This window comes from Takifugu flavidus, chromosome 17, assembly GCF_003711565.1.
Source record: "Takifugu flavidus isolate HTHZ2018 chromosome 17, ASM371156v2, whole genome shotgun sequence".
Taxonomy (NCBI): Eukaryota; Metazoa; Chordata; class Actinopteri; order Tetraodontiformes; family Tetraodontidae; genus Takifugu; species Takifugu flavidus.
In genome coordinates, this window is record NC_079536.1 from 8340636 (window position 1) to 8361113 (window position 20478).

The 20478-nt window shown below is 44.5% G+C and overlaps 2 protein-coding genes across 2 annotated transcripts in view; one reads left to right on the forward strand and one right to left on the reverse strand.

Moving 5' to 3' along the window:
* Positions 1-8094, reverse strand: part of mllt10 (MLLT10 histone lysine methyltransferase DOT1L cofactor) — a 34497-nt gene extending 26403 nt beyond the window's left edge. The window contains exons 1-3 of the mRNA XM_057012777.1: positions 7700-8094; positions 5841-5920; positions 1500-1554 (exon numbers count right to left, since the gene is read on the reverse strand). Of these exons, the coding sequence (XP_056868757.1) occupies positions 1500-1554; positions 5841-5920; positions 7700-7862 (298 nt within the window). The 5' untranslated portion in view covers positions 7863-8094. The remainder of the gene's footprint in view (positions 1-1499; positions 1555-5840; positions 5921-7699) is intronic.
* A 6848-nt stretch (positions 8095-14942) lies between these two features.
* On the forward strand, positions 14943-20007 carry skida1 (SKI/DACH domain containing 1). Its single transcript, XM_057013282.1, has one exon. The coding sequence runs from the start codon at positions 15255-15257 to the stop codon at positions 17655-17657; it is 2403 nt and encodes an 800-aa protein (XP_056869262.1). The 5' UTR covers positions 14943-15254; the 3' UTR covers positions 17658-20007.
* The last annotated feature ends 471 nt before the right edge of the window (positions 20008-20478 follow it).

The window sequence follows — 20478 nt, forward strand, 5'->3', positions numbered from 1 at the left end:
AGTTTGTTATCATTTTGAAACTAAAATAGGACAAGAGGCAATTAAAGATACAGCCCTTTCAGCCAAAAGCAAGAAATCCAGACACAAACCAATTGTGGTCTGGTCTCGTAAATATTTTAAATCACAAACTGGTTGTTAATCTGTTTAAGTAGCCATTTATTGAGCCCTGACACACACACACAGTTGACCGCCAGTGAAGACAAACTGTGGGCGGTGAAATGACAGAGCTGACTGGCAGCAGAATTGACGATAAACTGAGGAGGTCAATGGGAGGTCAAATGGAGGTGGGAGTCGCCTGCTGCACTGAAGGTGTCTGTTTTTCCACATAGTAGCAGTGAAAACAGGCTTAAACTTACAGTTGAACCCCTGACCTGGCTTTGACCTGGTGAGAGGGCAAAGGGCGGGGCGGATGGAGAGGGTTGCAGTGTGAAATGGGGGGCATGTTGTTGTTTTGAAGTTCCTCCAAGAATCTGGAAGAGGCCTATAAAACAGGACTATAAAAGTGGCACAGCCTTCCTGCTCAAACTGAGTGTTTGCACTTTTGTCCCCTAAAAACCCCAGCCTTGGCCCTCCGGATGAACTTCCCTCGCTTGCACAAATGTCTATTAGTAAGACTTTACTCCAACATAGTAAACTCTGATTGGCATATAAAGGCATGTAATGAATCCAATTCGATTTATCAGTTTGTGTTGTCATAATATTGGAAATTTATTATTAAAAGTATTATTAGAAGTTTAGTGGCTTTTGAAACTTTTCCATGTTATTGTGACCAATTTAATGTCTTGTTTTTCCAGCGGTGTAGGAAAAACAAAAAGAATCTTTCAAAGTCCAGATATATGTGATTTTTCAACGGTGAAAGATCTTTTATTTTCCCTCTGGCTGCTATATGTCAAGATGCTTGATCAAATACCCATTTCAGACCCATGCCTTTGTTCTTTTTTATTGCTGTCCCACCTGAAACAACAGGCTGAGCACCACACAGATCAACAAGTGAAGAGGAACTGACGGGAGTAGAGAAACGGATGGTTGGGGGAAAGTGGACTTTGAGAGAAAAACGGGAGGAAAGTGATGGGAAGAGAGGGGTCATGGGAAGGTTAAAATAAAGGGAAAGTAGTAAAATGGTGTGTGTGTTAGTGTTGTCCTGATGCCTCCCTGCAGGCCTGGACACAATCCCACAGCTGTGCCCCTGTGTGTGCACGCACGCACACACACAATATTTACAGTCTCCACCAGCCTGACCTCCCAATGAACCCAACGAGGAGACTTTTCACAGGCCATGCACTATATGCATCCTGGCCCGCCCCCTCATAAACATACACACAGTCATAAAACACAGACTGGCATGGGTGGTAGATGGAAGCAATGTACAACAAACACCCAATATAACTCTTTCAGTGTGCTCATGCCGCTTAAATTTGCCGGTGACATGCACTCCATAAACAACATGAATGCACCAGAAGACCACAACAGGTGCGTGTATGTGTGTGGGGTGTATGTACCTCCATTGTCTGTTCTCTTGAGGGCTCCATCCTTGTGGGGACACAGTTCACATCTCTGTGGGTAAGAATAAACAGTCAGAATAAACAATCAAACCAATTCTATTGGCTTAAACACAGAAATGTCACAGATTTCCCACTATTTGACCTGAACGGGCATGTGGCCTTGACTTACAGGCATGAGGCCAAACTTTCAATGGGAAAACAGCCTCACAATCAGTTGCAGAAGTAATGGTCATGGCTAAACAAGTTTCAAGGACAATGCAAGAAGAATTTGCAAAATGCACTTCACTTTGTTAGAAATCTTGAATCAAATGCAGCCGGGATGTTAGAGGAATAACCAGCAAGAGCAGCATATTTTATCCATCCATCCATCCATCCATCGTCGGGTCGCGGGGGCAGCAGCCTAATAAGAGAAGCCCAGACTTCCCTCTCCCCAGCTGCTTCTTCCAGCTCATCCGGGGGGATCCCCAGGCGTTCCCAGGCCAGTCGAGAGACATAGTCTTTCCAACGTGTCCTGGGTCTTCCCGGGGGTCCCAAGGGACATGCCCTGAACACCTCACCAGGGAGGCACCTAGGGGGCATCCTAACTAGGTGCCCAAGCCACCTCATCTGGCTCCTCTCAACGCGGAGGAGCAGTGGCTCTAATTCCGAGCTCCTTCCGGATGGCAGAGCTTCTCACCCTATCTCTAAGGGAGAGCCCAGCCACCCTACGGAGGAAGCTCATTTTGGCCACTTGTACCCGTGATCTTGTTCTTTCGGTCATGACCCAAAACTCATGACCATAGGTGAGGGTAGGAACAAAGATCGACCGGTAAATCAAGAGCTTCGCTTTTTGGCTCAGCTCTCTCATCACCACTACGGACCGGTGCAGAGTCCGCATTACTGCGGACGCCGCACCGATCCACCTGTCGATCTCCTGCTCCATTCTTCCCTCACTCGTGGACAAGACCCCGAGGTACTTGAACTCCTCCACTTGGGGCAGGATCTCCTCCTTGACCTGGAGAAGGCACTCCACTTTTTTCCGGTTGAGAACCATGGCCTCGGATTTGGAGGTGCTGATTTTCATCCCAGAACAGATCCAGTGATCGTTGGAGGTCACGGGCCGATGACGCCAACAGGACCACATCATCTGCAAAAAGCAGAGACCCGATCCTGAGGTCACCAAACCGGACCCCCTCAACACCATGACTGCACCTAGAAATTCTGTCCATAAAAGTCACGAATCTGTGACAAAGGGCAGCCCTGGCGGAGACCAACCCTCACCGGAAACGAGTTCGACTTACTGCCAGCAATGCGGACCAAACTCTGACACCGATCATACAGGGAGCGGTCGGCCCGTATCAGCGGGGCCGGCACCCCATACTCTCGGAGAACCCCCCACAGGACCCCCCTGAGGGACACGGTAGAATGCCTTCTCCAAGTCCACAAAACACATGTGGACTGGTTGGGCAAACTCCCATGCACCCTCGAAGACCCTGTTGAGGGTGTAGAGCTGGTCCGCTGTTCCACGCCCAGGACGAAAACCACATTGCTCCTCCTGAATCTGAGGTTCGACTATCTGGCGGACCCTCCTCTCCAGTACCCCTGAATAGACTTTACCAGGGAGGCTGAGGAGTGTGATCCCCCTATAGTTGGAACACACCCTCTGGTCCCCCTTCTTAAAAAGAGGGACTACCACCCCGGTCTGCCAATCCAGTGGCACCGCCCCCGATATCCACACGATGTTGCAGAGTCGAGTCAACCACGACAGCCCTACAACATCCAGAGCCTTAAGGAACTCTGGGCCCAGGCCCTGCTTCCTCATTGGAAGGCGCGTTGGTGGGATTGAGGAGGTCCTCGAAGTATTCCTTCCACTGATCCACAACATCCCGAGTTGAGGTCAGCAGCACACCATCACCACTATACACAGCGTTGACAGTGCACTGCTTCCCCCTCCTCAGATGCCGGATGGTGGTCCAGAACCTTTTCGAGGCTGTCCGAAAGTCGCTCTCCATGGCCTCACCAAACTCTTCCCATGCCCGGGTCTTTGCCTCGGCAACAGCCGTAGCTGCACTCCGCTTGGCCTGCCGGTACCTATCTGCTGCCTCAGGAGTCCCACAGGCCAGTAAGGCCCGATACGACTCCTTCTTCATCCTGACGGCATCGCTCACCGCCGGTGTCCACCAGCGGGTTCGGGCATTGCCGCCACGACAGGCACCAATCACCTTGCGGCCACAGCACCGGTCAGCCGCCAACTCACCACCAGGTGGTGATCAGTTGACAGCTGCGCCCCTCTCTTCACCCGAGTGTCCAGAACATGCGGCCACGAATCCGATGATATGAGCACAAAGTCAATCGATCTGCGGCCTAAGGCATCCTGGTGCCAAGTGCACATGTGGACGGCTTTATGCCTGAACAAGGTGTTTGTTCTGGACAATCTGAGACGAGCACAGAAGTCCAATAACAAAACACCACTCAGGTTCAGATCAGGGGGGCCGTTCTTCCCAATCACACCTCTCTAGGTCACACTATCATTGCCAACGTGAGCATTGAAGTCACCCAGGAGGATGAGGGAGCCCCCAGAAGGGGCACTCTCCTGCACTCCCTCTAAGGACTCCAAAAAGGGTGGATACGCTGAACTGCTGTTTGCACCATAGGCACAAACAACAGTCAGGATCCGTCCCCCCACCCGAAGGCAAAGGGAGGCTACCCTCTCATCCACTGGGGTAAACTCCAATATACAGGCGCTAAGCTGGGGAGCAACGAGAATTGCCACTCCTGCCCATCGCCTCTTCCCATCGGCAACTCCAGAGTGGTAGAGAGTCCAACCCCTCTCGAGAAGACCAGTTCCAGAGCCCTTGCTGTGCGTCAAGGTGAGGCCAACTATGTCTAGTCGGAACTTCTCAACCTCGCGCACCAGCTCAGGCTCCTTTCCCACCAGAGAGGTGACATTCCATGTCCCTAGAGCCAGTTTATGCAGCCAGGGATCAGACCGCCAAGGTCCCTGCCTTCGGCCACTACCCAGCACACAATGCACCCGACCCCCTTGGCCCCTCCCGCAGGTGGAAGAGGGTCCCATGTTGCCTTTTCGGGCTGTGCTCGGCCGGACTCCATGGGCAGCGGTCTGGCCACCAGGCGCTCGCCAACATGCCCCACCCCCAGGCCTGGCTCCAGGAGGGGGCCCCGGTGACCCGCATCCGGGCAAGGGAAACTTGGCACCAATGTTGTTTATCATTATTAGGGGGTCATGGGCTATGCTTTGTCTGATCCCTCACCTAGGACCTGTTTGCCATTGGTGGCCCTACCAGGGGCATAAAGCCCCAGACAAAGGAGCTCCTAGGATCATTGGGACACACAAACCCCTCCACCACGATAAAGTGGTAGCGCAGGAGGGGTATTTTCAACCTCTGCTTGATTATTATTTAGCTCAAAGCAGAACTGAAAAATCAGTCCAAGACTCAGACATTTGGATTGTTTGAGATGTTTTGGTTGTTTGTGAGGCTGTTGAGTTTAAGTATAGCCATCTAAGGGAGGAGGAAGCATTTGTTCACATTCAACAACTGTCAGTTAATTAAAAAAAATTGCCTCAAACTGTACTGTGAATTTGTGAAGTGTGTACTATCAAACTATTTATTTTACAGTTGAAACCTCTATTTAAGTTACTTCTGCAGCACGTCATTGTTCTAAGCACATGTTCAACAGCTGTGCTACTAGCTATTACTCTTACTATTAGTAAGAGTTCAGAACTGAAGAAGCCTTCTGGATAGAAGGCGAAATGTCTACACAGAGAAGAAACACAGTCCAGTTGACAGAGAAAACTACCTTGGATAACGATGACCTGGATGATTGAGAATCTACACAGACAAAACTCAGAAAGTTTTGTGTATTTTATCCAACAAAACACAGACCTAAATGTATTCCGTACAGAAAAGCCATTTAAGAGGTTTGAGCAACATGTTTCCATTTCAACATCACTATATGCTAAAGGAAACTCCACTGCAGGAGCTATTTTTGTGTTTAAATGATAATCTCCTGTGAGATAAGCATAAATAACTATGAAACTCAATTGTGGGCCCAATACATTTTCACCTAAATGATTCTTTTGGGTAGATTAGTTTTTAACTCATCATGCAATCTGCGATTAAACGCTGCAACTAATACTGGATATTAAATGCTGCTTCAAATAATAACAACTCTGACTTTCCAACGATCATCTGTGATCAAGTTACAAAACAACACAACTAACAAACGAAGCCTGTGAATCACATTTAGCGCCAAGTTATGAAGATTACTTAAATTCCTATTTGCACAATTAACTCATTCATTGATAACCCAATAGGCATTTATGATGGTGGGACTCACCACACGGGCTGCCCGCTCCTGGGATTCACATTTTCTGCAGAACCAGGGACCAGTGGGCACCTGCACGATGCCATAGCAGGCTAAAAAGAGAAGGAGTGTTAATTAGCAAAGCCAGAAGGAGGAGAAACTAGTTCATTGATGTATAAAAGTAACAGCTGACAATTATGATTTACACACTGGAACAATATTTCAAGGACAATTTGAAAGGGTGATTTTTAATTTAAAATAATCTTATTGACTTTGGGTCACCACTGGGAAAAACTAATAAACATGCCATATTGTCACATTGCAGTAGCTCTGGAGACTGTTGATGTCTCATGTCTGAGGGGCAACGAACAGCTGAAGTGTAAACCACAGCAGTTGTTTATAGACCATAAGAAAAAGATGAGTTAATACCACATGCCAGGCATATCTTTACCTTAATTCTAAACACTGAAAGAACCATCTGTTTCTATCCATTTAACACACTTTAAAAGTAAAACTTTACCATTTTAGACAAAATGTTACAGTCCCCAGAAACACCTCATTTTACTTATTCAAATCACTTAGCGCAGTGGGACAGGTGGCAACCTGCCATGTAAACATTTTCGGATTATCTCTGTTCTACTAGCACTGATAATCCAATGATATAAACAGCTATAATCCAGTTTTCCAAAGGTTAGCAAGTTCAAATAGAGAACTGGGAGACCCAACTGTAGTGGTTTGATTTGATATTCTGCACAATCTGTCTCAAACCTGGATTCCATACATGGCTTAAAACAGCACTGGACTGATTTTCCCCCTTGCCTCCTCTGAAAGCAAGCAACTGTGATAGTCTTAAAATCAGCGTGTTTGTTCCATCCTTATGGTATTAAAAAGGATGGCAGAGTTGTCTTTTGGGTGCTCAATCATCTAATTAAGGGCGAAACTGAGCAAAAATGATCATTTACAGAACAGAAACAAGTGTGGGTTCAGTTTTAGATCACAGCTCCACCATTTGAAAAGAAGAACTCCATATGAACTTTCCATATGTGAAACAGCTAAGAAAAACTAACAAAATTAAGTGTTTGTAAGAGAATACTCAGGTTAGTCAAACACCAAATTACACCAAAATTAAAATAAATTTAATTTGCCAACGTCATTGAAATGGCAACCATGGCAATTTCTTGATACAGCTCTGGTTACATCACGTTAGAGGGGTTGGTTACGTTAATATGCATTATGACAAAGACAAATAAGCTCTGTGTATTCCCTCCACTGTCATATTGCAACATGTTACTGTGATTCAAAAATAACAGCAGCTAAAATCTAAACTGTAGGTAGAAGACACCAGGCATGTTGTTTTCATAATGCTGAGAATTATAGGTATTTCGTTAAGTAGTGCATATTCCCCATATGTCGGAACCTCCCTTGGTGTTTCCCAAATGTCACATGGCCAACAGTTGAGTTTGTAAACAGTGGACGTCACGATGAGTCACAACTGGGTGAATGAGCACTGCCAGGTGCTGTGTCAGCTATTCCACGTGCACTCATAGACGCTAATTAGCTAAGAGCACACATCAGATGCAACATTCTTTATTACTGCATAGACAGGGAGAGCAATAAAAAGGTATATGTGCTTGTTGACCTAGTATAACCGAGACACAGGAATGTGTACAGCACTCCCCCAATTTTAAGCATGGCAGATTTAACACGCTGATCCTAGAATAAACAGGAGGGTTATCCTGTAATATAAGTTGAGTTTGACCTCCATGTGGCCTTGCTAAGGCAGGCAGAAGAGGCGGCACCATACCAACGCTCCATAACCTTGCAACAAGGCAACGGTTACTAGCCCGCTAGCTAGCGGCTAACTCCGCACTGAGCTAAACAGAAATGCTTACCCTGGTGCACAGCGACGTTGCAGCCGTGTCCGTCGCAGTAAACCAGCGGGTTTTCGGCCCAGCCTCTTTCGTCTGAACAAACGCAGCAGCCTCCGATCATCTCCTTCATATTACTCGTCGAGAACTCGTCGTCCGCCGCCAGACAACGCTCGCCGGAGACCATCTACGAAGAAAGCGGACATGCGGAAGAATAAGATGAGCAGTTCAAGAGAAGTCTTCGCGCAAGACGCCACTTTTTTCCACGCTTCTTCGCTTTAGGTCCCATTCCATCGAAATGCCATGTTTCAAGCGCGTTTACATCCCGTTTTTCCACCGTATTTTTTCATCAAAACATCCACTTCACGGCGCGACGGTCAGTGTAGGGGGGAGCTCGTAAAGAACCGGAAATGCGTAATGACGTAAGGCACGTGCTTGTGCGTGCCCCCTGACAGGAAGTAGAAAGGGCAATAGAGGCGATGTTGTGGTTTATAGCAACTTAGCACTTGGTTCTTCACCTCCAAAAACTTTGCAGCAGTATCACTTAAACTCAGTTTTTGGATTGAACGATAAAAGTTACAAGTAGTAGTAGTAGAATAGATGTGAAGAGGGTGTCTTGATTGACATGTGTGCATTGTTTAAAACAAATTTTTACATGCCAACATTTACCTTGATATATTTAGTGGACAGTAATAGTTTCCAATTAGTTAAAAAAAAAGTCACAACATTTTTTCTTTACACATTTGTCTGTGCATTATCACTAAAAAATAAACCTAGACATATTTGTAAATTTGAGGCTTATAAATGACATTGTTTTAAAGCATTAGATAAAGGTTTATTGTTTGTGCATAAGCATTTACATTAAAAGTTGGGCTTGCATTCTGTTTCTTTTGTATGATTAATTCATAGCAAACAAAATTTCCTTTTGACAAAGTGTGTTCAATTAAATAACTACTTTTATGCAAAGTATGGTATGGGGCCCTTTATCGTAACAGCTGCCCAGACAACATAATTCTTGGATACAGCATGTTGAACAATATAATTGTGCAGAATTCCTTTAGCTTTGAAAATATAGACTAAATCCTATACCCCAGAGTGTACATTAGACCTGTCTATTGTATGTCAAATGTGTCCCCATGTTGTTGCTAAGGATGCTCACATATATGCTTCTCTGGGCACTCAGCTGCTGCTTGCATCACCAATTCCTCGGGCAGGCTCCCGCTTTTGGTTTCCAGAGAAACGTAATGACTTGCCAATAATGCACAAGAGCACACGAGCGTCCTCCGTTTAATATGGTGAGCAAGAGGTCCCTGGGAGTGCCGGCCCATTGTTTGCTTTAATTTCAAATTGCTCAAATGCTCTAGTCGACACTGGGCACTGCACTAAAGGGGGGTTTGGGAGAGATGGGGAGCTGGGGAAAAAGGGGAAAAAAGTGAATTGTGTGTGGCAGGGGAAGCCTATTAAAGCTGGAGAGAACAAAGGGAGGCGAAGGAGGGAAAATGGTGGCCCATATAAAAATGAAACACTAAAATGGCAAATAATATTTAAAGACTTGCACCCAAACAACCCAAATGTCTTCCAAATAAAAACTTTCCATGGGTTACTTAAAAAGGACATCTGTGGAACAAAAACTTGATGTGATACAGTTTACTTTTTATCAAAAATATTCACCAATATATAACAATCTAAGAGAATGGATTCTGTGTTTGGAATTAAATCCCTAAATTCACTTTACGGTTGATAATTTCAAATTGTAATTTCTTTAATTGCATTATTTCGACGGAATTCTATATTTTCAATCAAACATGTTTTTAACTGTAAAAAATGGAAAGAGCCCTTTCAAAAGGGGTGGTTTTATTTTATTATGATGTTAATCTGTATGAATAGTGGCCCTAGCACATAAACACACGCAGCACAGCACAGAACACAAACGCATACACACATACATGCGTGCGCACACACACAAACACACACACACACATACAAATTAGCTTTTTGGAAACAAATTTGGATGCAAGTACGGGGCATAAACATTCAGAAATGGATGAGCGTAACTGCTTTCCTACAGCGCACACTTGTGTATTTGTCTTACTTCTACCAGAAATTTAACCTCAATACACTCATAATTCTAAAGGCTCATCGGCTCATGTGATCAGATTTTGGGTATTTTTAATGTTCGCTATTAAGTTTTGCTTGAAAATGATATACAGAAACATATACAGAAAATCCCCCAAGGCACGCACCCAGACAGTTGTATGGTGCAGCTGAAAATGGCATTGTAAGGGTACTGCACATTCAAATAGTGTACATAGTTTACCGCCTGTCAGGTTTGGATTTTGTGATAGTTCCTGCACTTTTTGGATTTCCTTTAGTGCTCTGGGTTTGTACTCTATTTACATTTTTGGCATGACCATCACAGAATTTTGTCTTTATTCCATCACTGTTTGTAGTGTGTGTGTGTGTGTGTGTGTGTGTGTGTGTGTGTGTGTGTGTGTGTGTGTGTGTGTGTGTGTGTGTGTGTGTGTGTGTGTGTGTGTGCCACAGAAATCTAAAGCAGTCTGGAAGGAATGTTTTCACAGACTGAGCTCATAAGCTTCAACAAATGACTACTGACAGCTTAGCATATACTTTTATTTGGAAGCAGTTGTGTTCTCAAACGTAGGACATATGCTTGTTTTGAGACAAACAGTCTAACAAGATGCGGGTATTTCTTGGAATTTATACCACATATACCACCACGCCAAATAAACAGTTCAACATTGTTTAAAGAAATGCATGATATGATTTATTTTGGACAATGTTTTGGAGAATATGCAAAACTCAGTCAAATGCGGATGAATTTCTTTGTAACAAATGTAATATAATAATTTTTTTAAACTTTTTTGTGTTTTCGTAGAAACTTCAGTATCTGTTGAATAAAACATAATGGATATTACACTTATAATGGATAGCTATAAGAGGATTTTTATAAAATTAACTTTATAAAATTAATGTTATTTATACTATGGTCTGTATTGTTTACACTATTAATTTTTTGTAAAATACACTGCTCCTTTTTTTCTATTTTACAAGATATTTTTCTGTTTTAGACACCCATGTCAAGGGGAATTTGTTTTTTGAATTTAAACCTGACTGATTACTTATCTGAAAACAAATATTGATGTAAGTTTTTTTTTCTTCAGGTATTGAAGTGAATTTGGACCTCTTTTGCAAACTAAGACGTGAACTAAAGGGCGAAATCAGGCGTTCAGGGATTTTACCTATAGTTCGGGCATTGAATAAGGAGGAAAAAATAGTCCCAGCCCGGCGAGGTGAAAGGTGAAAATAACCCTCCCCCCACCACTGTCCACACACACACACACACACACACCACACACACACACACACACTCACTCCCTCTCCCCCCACCACTGTCCACACACACACACACACTCACTCACTCACTCACTCACTCTCTCTCTCTCTCTCTCTCTCTCTCTCTCTCTCTCTCTCTCGCTTTCTTTCTCTCTCTTCAGGCTCGGATTGCATGTAAAATCACATTCTCCCGGGATGTTTTGGGGGTGGAGAAGAATTCATTGTTTTGGCAGTGGGGCAGTGGGCTTGTGTCATTAAAACTGTATACAATCCCGCAAGTACCTGTTATTTCTTTTACTTACTGTATCCATAAAAACCCGCAAAACAACCTGAGTGTGCAAGAGCAACACGTTAGAAGAAGGGATTCGGAAACAAAGCGCACCAGTGGCTCGTCCTCGAGGAAATGCAGCAAACGCACCAAAGTCTATATCGCGCATCATTATGAAAACATTATACATGTTCATTCCTGATTCTCTGAATGGCGCATTGACTTTCTGTCACTGTTGTTAAAATAGGTTAGTATTGCTGGTCACGTGTGGTCATGCGCTTGTGTGTTTGTGTAGATTCCGGATTTAAATCGGTTTTCCACGGTGTTTTTGAAAAAAGAAGGACTTTTAAAAGGGAAAAGAAGCTGTTATATTCTTGCATAGTTCGCAGTAATATTTCGTCCTAAATTTCCATCTAGTTACACTCTGAATCTTGTTCCATCAGTCTAAAGTGGAAGACCTCCTCATCAGCCCCGTCTATCTTGAGCGCGTAGCGAGCTATGACAAAAGCCTCAGCCGGCTTTGAGATCTCTCTGTCGACCACTAGGTCTCGTCTCTTTCCCTCCGGTCCTGGCCGACAACGTGGCGCACATGAGGGGGGAATAAGTGCCCTCAGGCATCTGGTGCATCGCAAATCTGCATGACAAAGAACGCCTGGTCTTCATTTGAAATACTCCAATGTGTATACAGGCGCAAGCCAATTTATATTCACTAATGAATACTATAGCAGATAAGTTATTTGGGGCTTTTAAGACCCTCAATTACGACGTTATAAGCACAGAGTGCTAAATTCAAAAACAATGATCTGAAAATCAGCAGGGCACAGTATAAAAAAAACCCGGATAGTAACAACTTCCCTAATATTTTTCGGACTAATTTGAATTCATATAGGATAATGTGAATAGGATTTATTTTTATGTCCACGATATGTAATTATTTGATCACATTTTCTATATTTTTTATTTTGAATTGGATTAGTACTAGTGTTATTAGGCCTACAACAAAACAACTACTACGACTGCTACTAATAACAATAACAACAATAATAATAATGGGAAGAAGAAGAAAACACGACTCAGCTGCATAACACATAATGTGTGTGTGTGCGTGTGTGTGTGTTTGAATTTTGCGAGAGTAAAATATACATCTATATATTGTTGTGGTTGGTGCGGTTTACACATTTGCCACAAAATACGTATATATATATGCACATGTGTGTGTGTGTGTGTGTGTGTGTGTGTGTGTGTGTGTGCGCGCGCGCGCGCGCGTTGCGTTCTTCACCCCAGTCTCTGTTGACTGTGGTTCAGGGATCTCATTTATTCCCTGGGGGACCAAGACCTCAACAAGCTGCCCCTCCTCTCACTCCGCTCCTGCTACATCAATGAACGGCCATGTATCACATGGATTCAACTAAAGACTTAGAATGACACACAGAACAGCGACAGGTAAAGGCAAGTTTCCTGTAACGACTGTTTATGCAAATCAACGGTTTTAAGCAAAGCGACGAGAATACACGTCAGAGGACCTATAGACGAGGGTTAACAGATCATGAAGTGTGTGATCAGACTGAAACAGGGCATTGATCCGATTGTATTGTACAATACAAACACCAAACTAACGACTAACATGAATAAGGTGCTCTAATTCTTTACGCTCACACGTAAATTAAGCGGAAGGATATCCTGTCATAAATGCTGCTCTTTGTAAACAAGTGCTCACATTAAGCACTGCATGATTTGACTTCTTTCACGTTCAAATGCATCTACATTTAATAACAAGGACTGTTTTATATGACTGCAATAAATAAGTAGAAAAGAAAACTGTTTTTGTTTAGAAAGTCTTCTTGTATTGCGAGTTGCAACAGTTTGAGCGTAATATCCCAAATTACGTGCATTAAACACGCACGATCTTGTCCATTAACGTCATTTTAATGAATCTCCAGGACACTCTGTTGCTCAGAGTGTATGTGCATGACGTAACTATATTCAATAGGCCTTGTACTCGTCGGCAACGGTGCAGTTTAACATAGTCTGCAAATAAATAAATTGTCTCGGCTTTAACATAGCCCGTCAGGAATGGGGCCCCAGTGTTAAAGGATGTAACACAATGGTACACTTTGTAAGATGTATAAGCCCGTCCTAATTCAAATAATTAAACTATTATACTAAGGGGGTGCATTCGCTCTTTACAGCCTATATATATCATCGTTTTCACCAAATCCGTTTGTACGTTTGTGCAGTTCTGTTGTATGTCCCGTGAAAATCGAATCGGTGTGCATGTGCTGATGCCCTTGGTAACACGCAATATTCTTATGCGTGTATTGGCACAATGTACATTGTGCAGCTTGAAATATGAGCTATTGCGCGTTACACTTGCAAAAATGTAGTAAGTAGCCCTTGCCGTTCAGGAAACCTTACAAAGACGTTCCACAACTTGTTGATTGTAATTCTCATTCACACTTTTATTGACGAAATGCATTCCTCATATTTCAACAAAGAGTCTTAATGGGAGATTTTAATTGAAGCCCCCAGAGACATAACAGAGTGTCAGAGAAATCTTGTCGGGAAAGCTCTGGCTCCGCACTTTGATTCTCAAAATGTCTTTTTAACAAGTGTTGAAAATATATGAGAAGATACTAAATGGGGAAGCAATTAAAAGAAATACGAACAAGATTCCACAAAATTTACAATTCAATTTTAAAAGATTGACTGCATATATAAATGTACAATGCGTTAAGAGTGCTCCACCCTGCTTTCAGCACGTGCCAAATTTTCTCTCCCTTGCACACGCACGCGCCCGTATGTCCGCACGCACATATATGCATGCGAAAATGTATTCAAACACAAGACTTGATAATGGATTTAAGGTATAGCTTGACAACCGGCATGTCTACGCGCCTGAACAAATAGTAAGGGGTACGTATTCCAGTCTACTAGCAGGGGAAAAAAAGAGTCATGTGTCGGGAAGTCTAGAGCTAACAAAAGAAGACAGTGGGGCTCTGCAGGATTAACTAAATGTAAAAAAAAAAACTAACAAAAAGACATCTTTGTTTAGCTCCATTGTGATAACACACATCCAGAGTCATCCCAATGAAACGCAATCAATTCCATATAGTACTGCGTTCGTTTTGATGTGGACCGACAGGAAATAGCTCTATACATTCCAATCTTATCATGAGACTTTGCAGACTCATGGTTACCCGTTCTGTTTATGCGCGGACCGCAGACGGGGTTGATGATTTAGAAGCAGCAGCAGCTCGTTATTTAAACATATAGTGGGTCACATCTGTATCATTTGCGCACAGATATGAAGAGACTAAAATTTTAAACTAAGACCCAAGAGTGGATTGTAGGAGGGGTGGGGACGTAAAATCCATTTTATTGCATCACCTGTCAACGGCGTCCAATGGGCGTCGAGAAAGAGGGCATTAATTGATGAAGGTGTCTCCGGGCTTGCGCACCTCCCCTCACTCTGTCATTTTATTTGCGGCGCAAGCTGCAGCAAGAATAGCAGCTGCATTTTAGCTCTTATTCTGTTTCTCTCGGACTCTCTCTCTCGTTCTCCCTCCCCTCCATCCTCACAACTCCCTCTCCCTCCCCCTCTCTCTCTCTCTTCTAGCTATTTTATCCCTCTGGCTGAGGCAGTGGTGTACACCTACCACTCGTCCTGCTGCCGTCCAGAGGGGAGTGGAGACGGCAGAGGCAGGTAGCAGGAGACCCAGTTTGGCTTGACGCATCCGTCGCATTCCTCCACCATGCCGGACCTCGGTACGAGGCAACGAATGGATGCTGTCGGCTCATTCAACCTCTCACATACCGGCAGCTCCATTTAATTCCTCATGTCAAACTTTGCGTTTTCATGACGCAGCAATGAGGATGGATTAAAGGTGTGAGCATGGCTTGAACTCCAATGATAACTGAGTGACTACATGGATTAATACTGGAGTGGATGCATTAAACATGGGAGACTTGGAGTGTGGCTTTGAGGAAATGCAAGGAGTAAGACTGGGATACCTGCTCATCAAAGGCAAACAAATGTTTGCTTTGTCTCAGGTCTTCACCGACCTGCTGAAGAACATCCCTCGGACCACGGTGCACAAACGCATGGATCACCTCAAGGTGAAAAAGCACCACTGCGACCTGGAGGAACTCAGGAAGCTTAAAGCAATAAATTCTATAGCTTTCCATGCCGCTAAATGCACTCTGATTTCACGGGAGGACGTGGAGGCTCTGTATTTTTCCTGCAAGACGGAGCGGGTGTTAAAATCCAATAAAAGAAAAGCGAAAGCGGCCTGTTCTCCTGGAGGTGACGGCGATAAGACAACTGCGGGGCTCATCCGTGCTGACGCCGAGCTATGGAAAGAAAAAGTTTGGTTTAGTTTGCACGGTGTCCCACAGACTTTCACCCTTCACAAAAAAACCAGCAAAATGAGAGAGCTCGCTCCTTGCCTTACCGACTCTAAACTACCTCAATTTTACCACAAAACCCACGAACGGGAATGCCGCTCGTTGACTAAGTCCAATTACAAACACTTTAAAAACTATGAAACAGATAAAATAACAGGGAAGCGCGTTACTTTGAGCCAAAGGCAGTCGTTTTTTCGGAGCCGGCAGCCGGTGGTGCTCCAGTCCGCCATGGCTGCTCAATCCAGGCTCTCGCGCTCAGCCGGCGACAAAAGGAAGAGGAGGCGCGAGGGGGGCGGCGGCAGAGACGGCGCGAGGCACTCATGGAACAGGAGCAGACACGCGCACCAACACCTACCACCGGTACTGTTTCTCCAGCCCAAATCACCAGGCAGTCACGGGGCATCTTACGGTGCGTTTCATTTCGATCCGGATTTCTACCTTGACGCGAGACCTCACCACTACCACCATCAGCAGCAGCAACACCACGTGCCGAGCTTCCCGGAGAGTTACAGCAGTGACACCGAGTCCAGCACCTACTCGGACCGCGAATACCCCGATTCAGACTTTGGGTCCGGATTCTCCACCAGCAGCAACTCCGGGAGCTCAGAGGAGGAGGAGGACGACGAAGATGACACGCAGACAGAGAGTTCAGAGGCCAGCTCCGATGAGGAGGAGAGCTCCTCCCAGTCCGATTCGAGTTCTGTTTCCAGTCGTGTTTCGATCCAAAGCATTCGGTTCAGACGGGCCCGGGTAGGATCTTTGACAAAAACACTCAATTCTAAACCACCTTTGGTTCTGCAGCCTACTTTTCACTACAACAACCAGCCACAACACGAGACACAACACAAGAGGCCATCGCCGGGCCGTGATGACAGCAGACACGAAAAACGTCAAAAATGTGAATTTATATGCACTGAAATCGGAAAAGACTTTGGAGCCTCGCAGATATCCAAATTGAACTCAGTTGGTGCCGGAAAGTGTTTTTTCACCGATCATAAAGTAGAAAAAACTGATCCAAACCGGAATGAACCGTCGTGTGACCTGACCTCTGACTCATCAGGATATAACTGGAAGGCCTTTCAGTCCTTATGGAGAACAACGGGAAACCCCACTAAATGCTCAACTGGACTGGGCGCACAGAGCCTGCACGACAAGCTACCCAAATGTGCCGAAAAACGGGAGGCAAGGACCAGCAACCAGAAACCGACCTCGCCATTGAAAAAAATAAAGAGCGAAACAGAAGAAACCTATGTGACCGCTGCCCCCCACGCTGTCAACGGCAAGACAGCCAGGACGCCCCCTTTCACCCTCCACAATGTGAAAATTAAAGTGGAGGAAAGCAGTGATGAATATGAATATAGGGCTCAGGACGCTTCAGTCAAATGTAAAACAGACAATGGCCAGCATCAAAGTGACGCCATCAAGCAGGGCGATTTTCTTAGCGGTGAAATTCCAACTACAGAAAGCGGCTGCGACGTGTCCCCCATATCCCCACGTGGTCCTCAGGAATGCGACCAGGAAACGCCGTGTACCGATGAGGAGCAATCTGTGAGCAAAACCTGCAAACTAGCGGTGCTGAGAAAAACGCAGTCCAGAGCTTTCGGAGCGCGAACAAAGCGCAAACTAGCCAGGATTAACGCGGCTGTCTCTTCTTCATATTCTTCTTCGTCCTGTCGACCTGGCTCAGAGGAACCGGCCACGGAAGATTTACCGAGCAGACACAAACGCAACGCCGGCAACCCCACATCCCCCGGAAAACCCTCTTTCAGCCTGATGGCAAATTTCCCTTCCCCACCGTCACTGGTTGTTGGCAGCGACGGGGATTTGTGCCCCGCTTACTCCCTGAACTCGCTGAGGGGCCCCGGGCCTCCCCCTCCGTCCCACCCCGTGTGGAGGTGGCAGCCGGGCGGCCACGTTCTCCCTCCCCCACAAGCTCAAAGAACAAGGAAATACTGAACTGGATTTTAAAGCAAACAGACACAAAAAAGACCAACCGTGTCCACCTCCAGCCAATTTGCTAAACGAGTCTTAACGTGAGCGCAACAAAATGCTCGCAGCATTGCTGTGTTTTTTTATATATATATTTCTGTGAATGGGGTTTGTTTTGTTTTGAATCTGGCGAGGAAAACTCACAGATCCCCCCTTCGGAGCCCAAGAGAACGCTTACTTTAATAGACACTGCTGGTGGATTAATGCTCAAGAACTTTTCTTTTATAAGCTACCAATCCTAAGCAATATGTTATGTTGTCATTATTGTGTGTTTACTTGACGATTTCTCTGTTTTTTAGTTGTTTTTTTTACTATGCTCGACCTGTTGGATTGTATGGTGCCGTTTTTTTGTGGCTTTGTCTGGAGGAGGATATGACCAGAGGAAAAAATACGTCTGTGGTCCTCAATTTGCAGGAGAAAATGCTGACATTGTAAATCACAAAAATCAGTTTCCCTTTCCATGCCACTTGCGATTTTTTATATACGATCGAAGCTGTGTTTTATTAGCGTCATGGTGACGAAATTGGCGGCACACCAGTCTGCTGCAGTTTCAGAAAAATATTCTGGATTGTTTTTTAATGTTTGCCTCGCTCACGGTGAAACCTTTTTTAGACTTGAAGGGAGTTCCTGTCTTGTGGTTGTGAGTTTAGTCCTTGTGATCTGACTTTCAGTGTATTTTTTCATGTTTGGGGTATTTTTAGCTTTGGTTTTTCCTTCTACCTTTTCCCAATTTTGCAAACGTGCGCGTGTGGAAGTTCGCAGGCCACGACAAAACAGACAATCATTTTTTCTTTTTTCCCTTTTTAAATAAAGCTCAAAACGCACTAGGTTCCCACGATAGGCTCGTTATATGCCCTCTTACAGCACCGAAAGAAATGGAGAAGAAAGTCAATCATTGTGCCAAGAATGTGATCGAAGAAAGGGGGAAAACCGCACCAAAAACAGCGTTAATACACACTGCTATCCAGAAAGCACAGCTTAAATGCACTTTGATACTGTCGGGAGTCCCGTTTCAGCTTTAGGGTTGAAAAGCCTGTTAAATAACGTCAGCGAAAACAGCTTCAGATCTCAGTTAAGATGTACACAAAAGCCAAATTTATAACATGAAACAAGATTCACCCATTTACTGTATACATTTTTTTCTGATTCCAGATTTTTCAAGCCTCACTACTTTATATTGCTGTTTAAGTTACGTAATTGTCTCGAAGAAATGCTAATTAACATTCATTACTGATTGTGTCGCTATGGGGTACTGCCCAAATACAATATCATTTTTACAACACTGATTTCTTTATTTAGTGTGTAATGGGATTTTGGTGAGTTTTGCCTGTTGTACGTTTTTTACCATCGTCTGCTAATTGTCAGGCTCCTCTGTAGCAAAGAGTTGTCCATGGTATGGCAGGTCAGATCACAACAAACCCAAAGCCCGTGAATGATGTCAGCCCTCACAAGCACAGTAAACGGTGCACCCGTTCAGATACAGGTTTTTTTTTTTTCTTTTTTAAACTGTAGCATATGTCGCTGAACTCATAAACTGTGCAGCCCGGTTCACCGCGGGCCTTATTTCCGAGGCTGCGTCTCAAACTTGAACTCTTAAGCTCAGTAAACGGGCTATTCGCGCAGCCGAGACGCAAACTGGAATATGGACGAGTTAAAATGAAGGGGGAGGGGGTGCTTGGTGCTTGCAGGGTAAGAGGAGTGGTGGTGGTGGTGGTGGGGTGCTTTCAACCTTTAATCCGCATGTCAAAAGCATAGGCTGCAGGGCGTAGAGAGAAGAGGGATAGCCTGCACCCAATGCTGTTTTGCTCCTGATGGACCAACCTCTTTTCACGCTGCGTACTCGTCACTATCCAGGGACCGAGGGACGGAGTCGGTGGTAATGGACCACTGGGAGGCTTCTTCCCCCGTTAAGACAAATAGCTCTCTGACAGTGACGCTATCAATGTAAACAATTGCATCGCGCTGCAGCTAAAGGACATGCGCTCGACCGCCTCCCCCATCCTTTCCTCTCCCCCACGTCCTCCACTTACACCCCCGCCCTCCTCATTCATTTGTTTGATACATTACTTGAGATCAGGATTTTGACATGAAATTTAAAGTCACTGGTGGTTTTTGAACTGAATATTTATTTTTGTGAATTTTCTGGGGATGGGTCTCTCTCGAGTTTCTTGTTTTTTCTTTTTTAAGTGGAAAAAGGCTAAGGAAGCCTCAAGGACAACTGCACTCGAATAGGAAACTTGAATGGTGGATTTCTGAAGCACTTTCCCTTTTTTCTTTTTAATTATGAAGTATTCATTAAAGGCGAGTGTAATTATCAGACTCAGTTTTTTATTTACCATTTTAAGTGTTTTCAAGTGTCATTTTGAGTTTTAATCCGTCCTGTTGTTACTATTTACCTTGGAAAAGAGTTATTTGCATGGTTACAAAAGTTTTTAAAACAAAGCCTGTCCCATTTTTATTTATTCAACAGATAAGTTTTGTCCTGGAGCGAAAAGGTGTCACAGTTGTCGACAGGTCGTGCTTAACGGCTTTGTGAGAACAATTGATGACTGACTGTCAGCAATCTTAATCAAACTCCTAATCAAACTTAGGAGCTGCAAATCTTTGATTAAGTGTAGTAATTGAGCCTCGGCTTATGCTGCAGTTCCGACCGCTGCTGAGGAGCTGATCCATGATACAGACAAGTTTGATCTAAACGACAGTGACAAAATACGATTAGATTAAAATAATTAAAGATTTAAAAATAAACTTGCAACCACAAGGATAGTCTTGCAGAAAAGGCAAGGCT

Bases quoted from the DNA above. Each gene is read 5' to 3' on its own strand.
- skida1 (XM_057013282.1), top strand. From the start codon at position 15,255: ATGGGAGACTTGGAGTGTGGCTTTGAGGAAATGCAAGGAGTAAGACTG.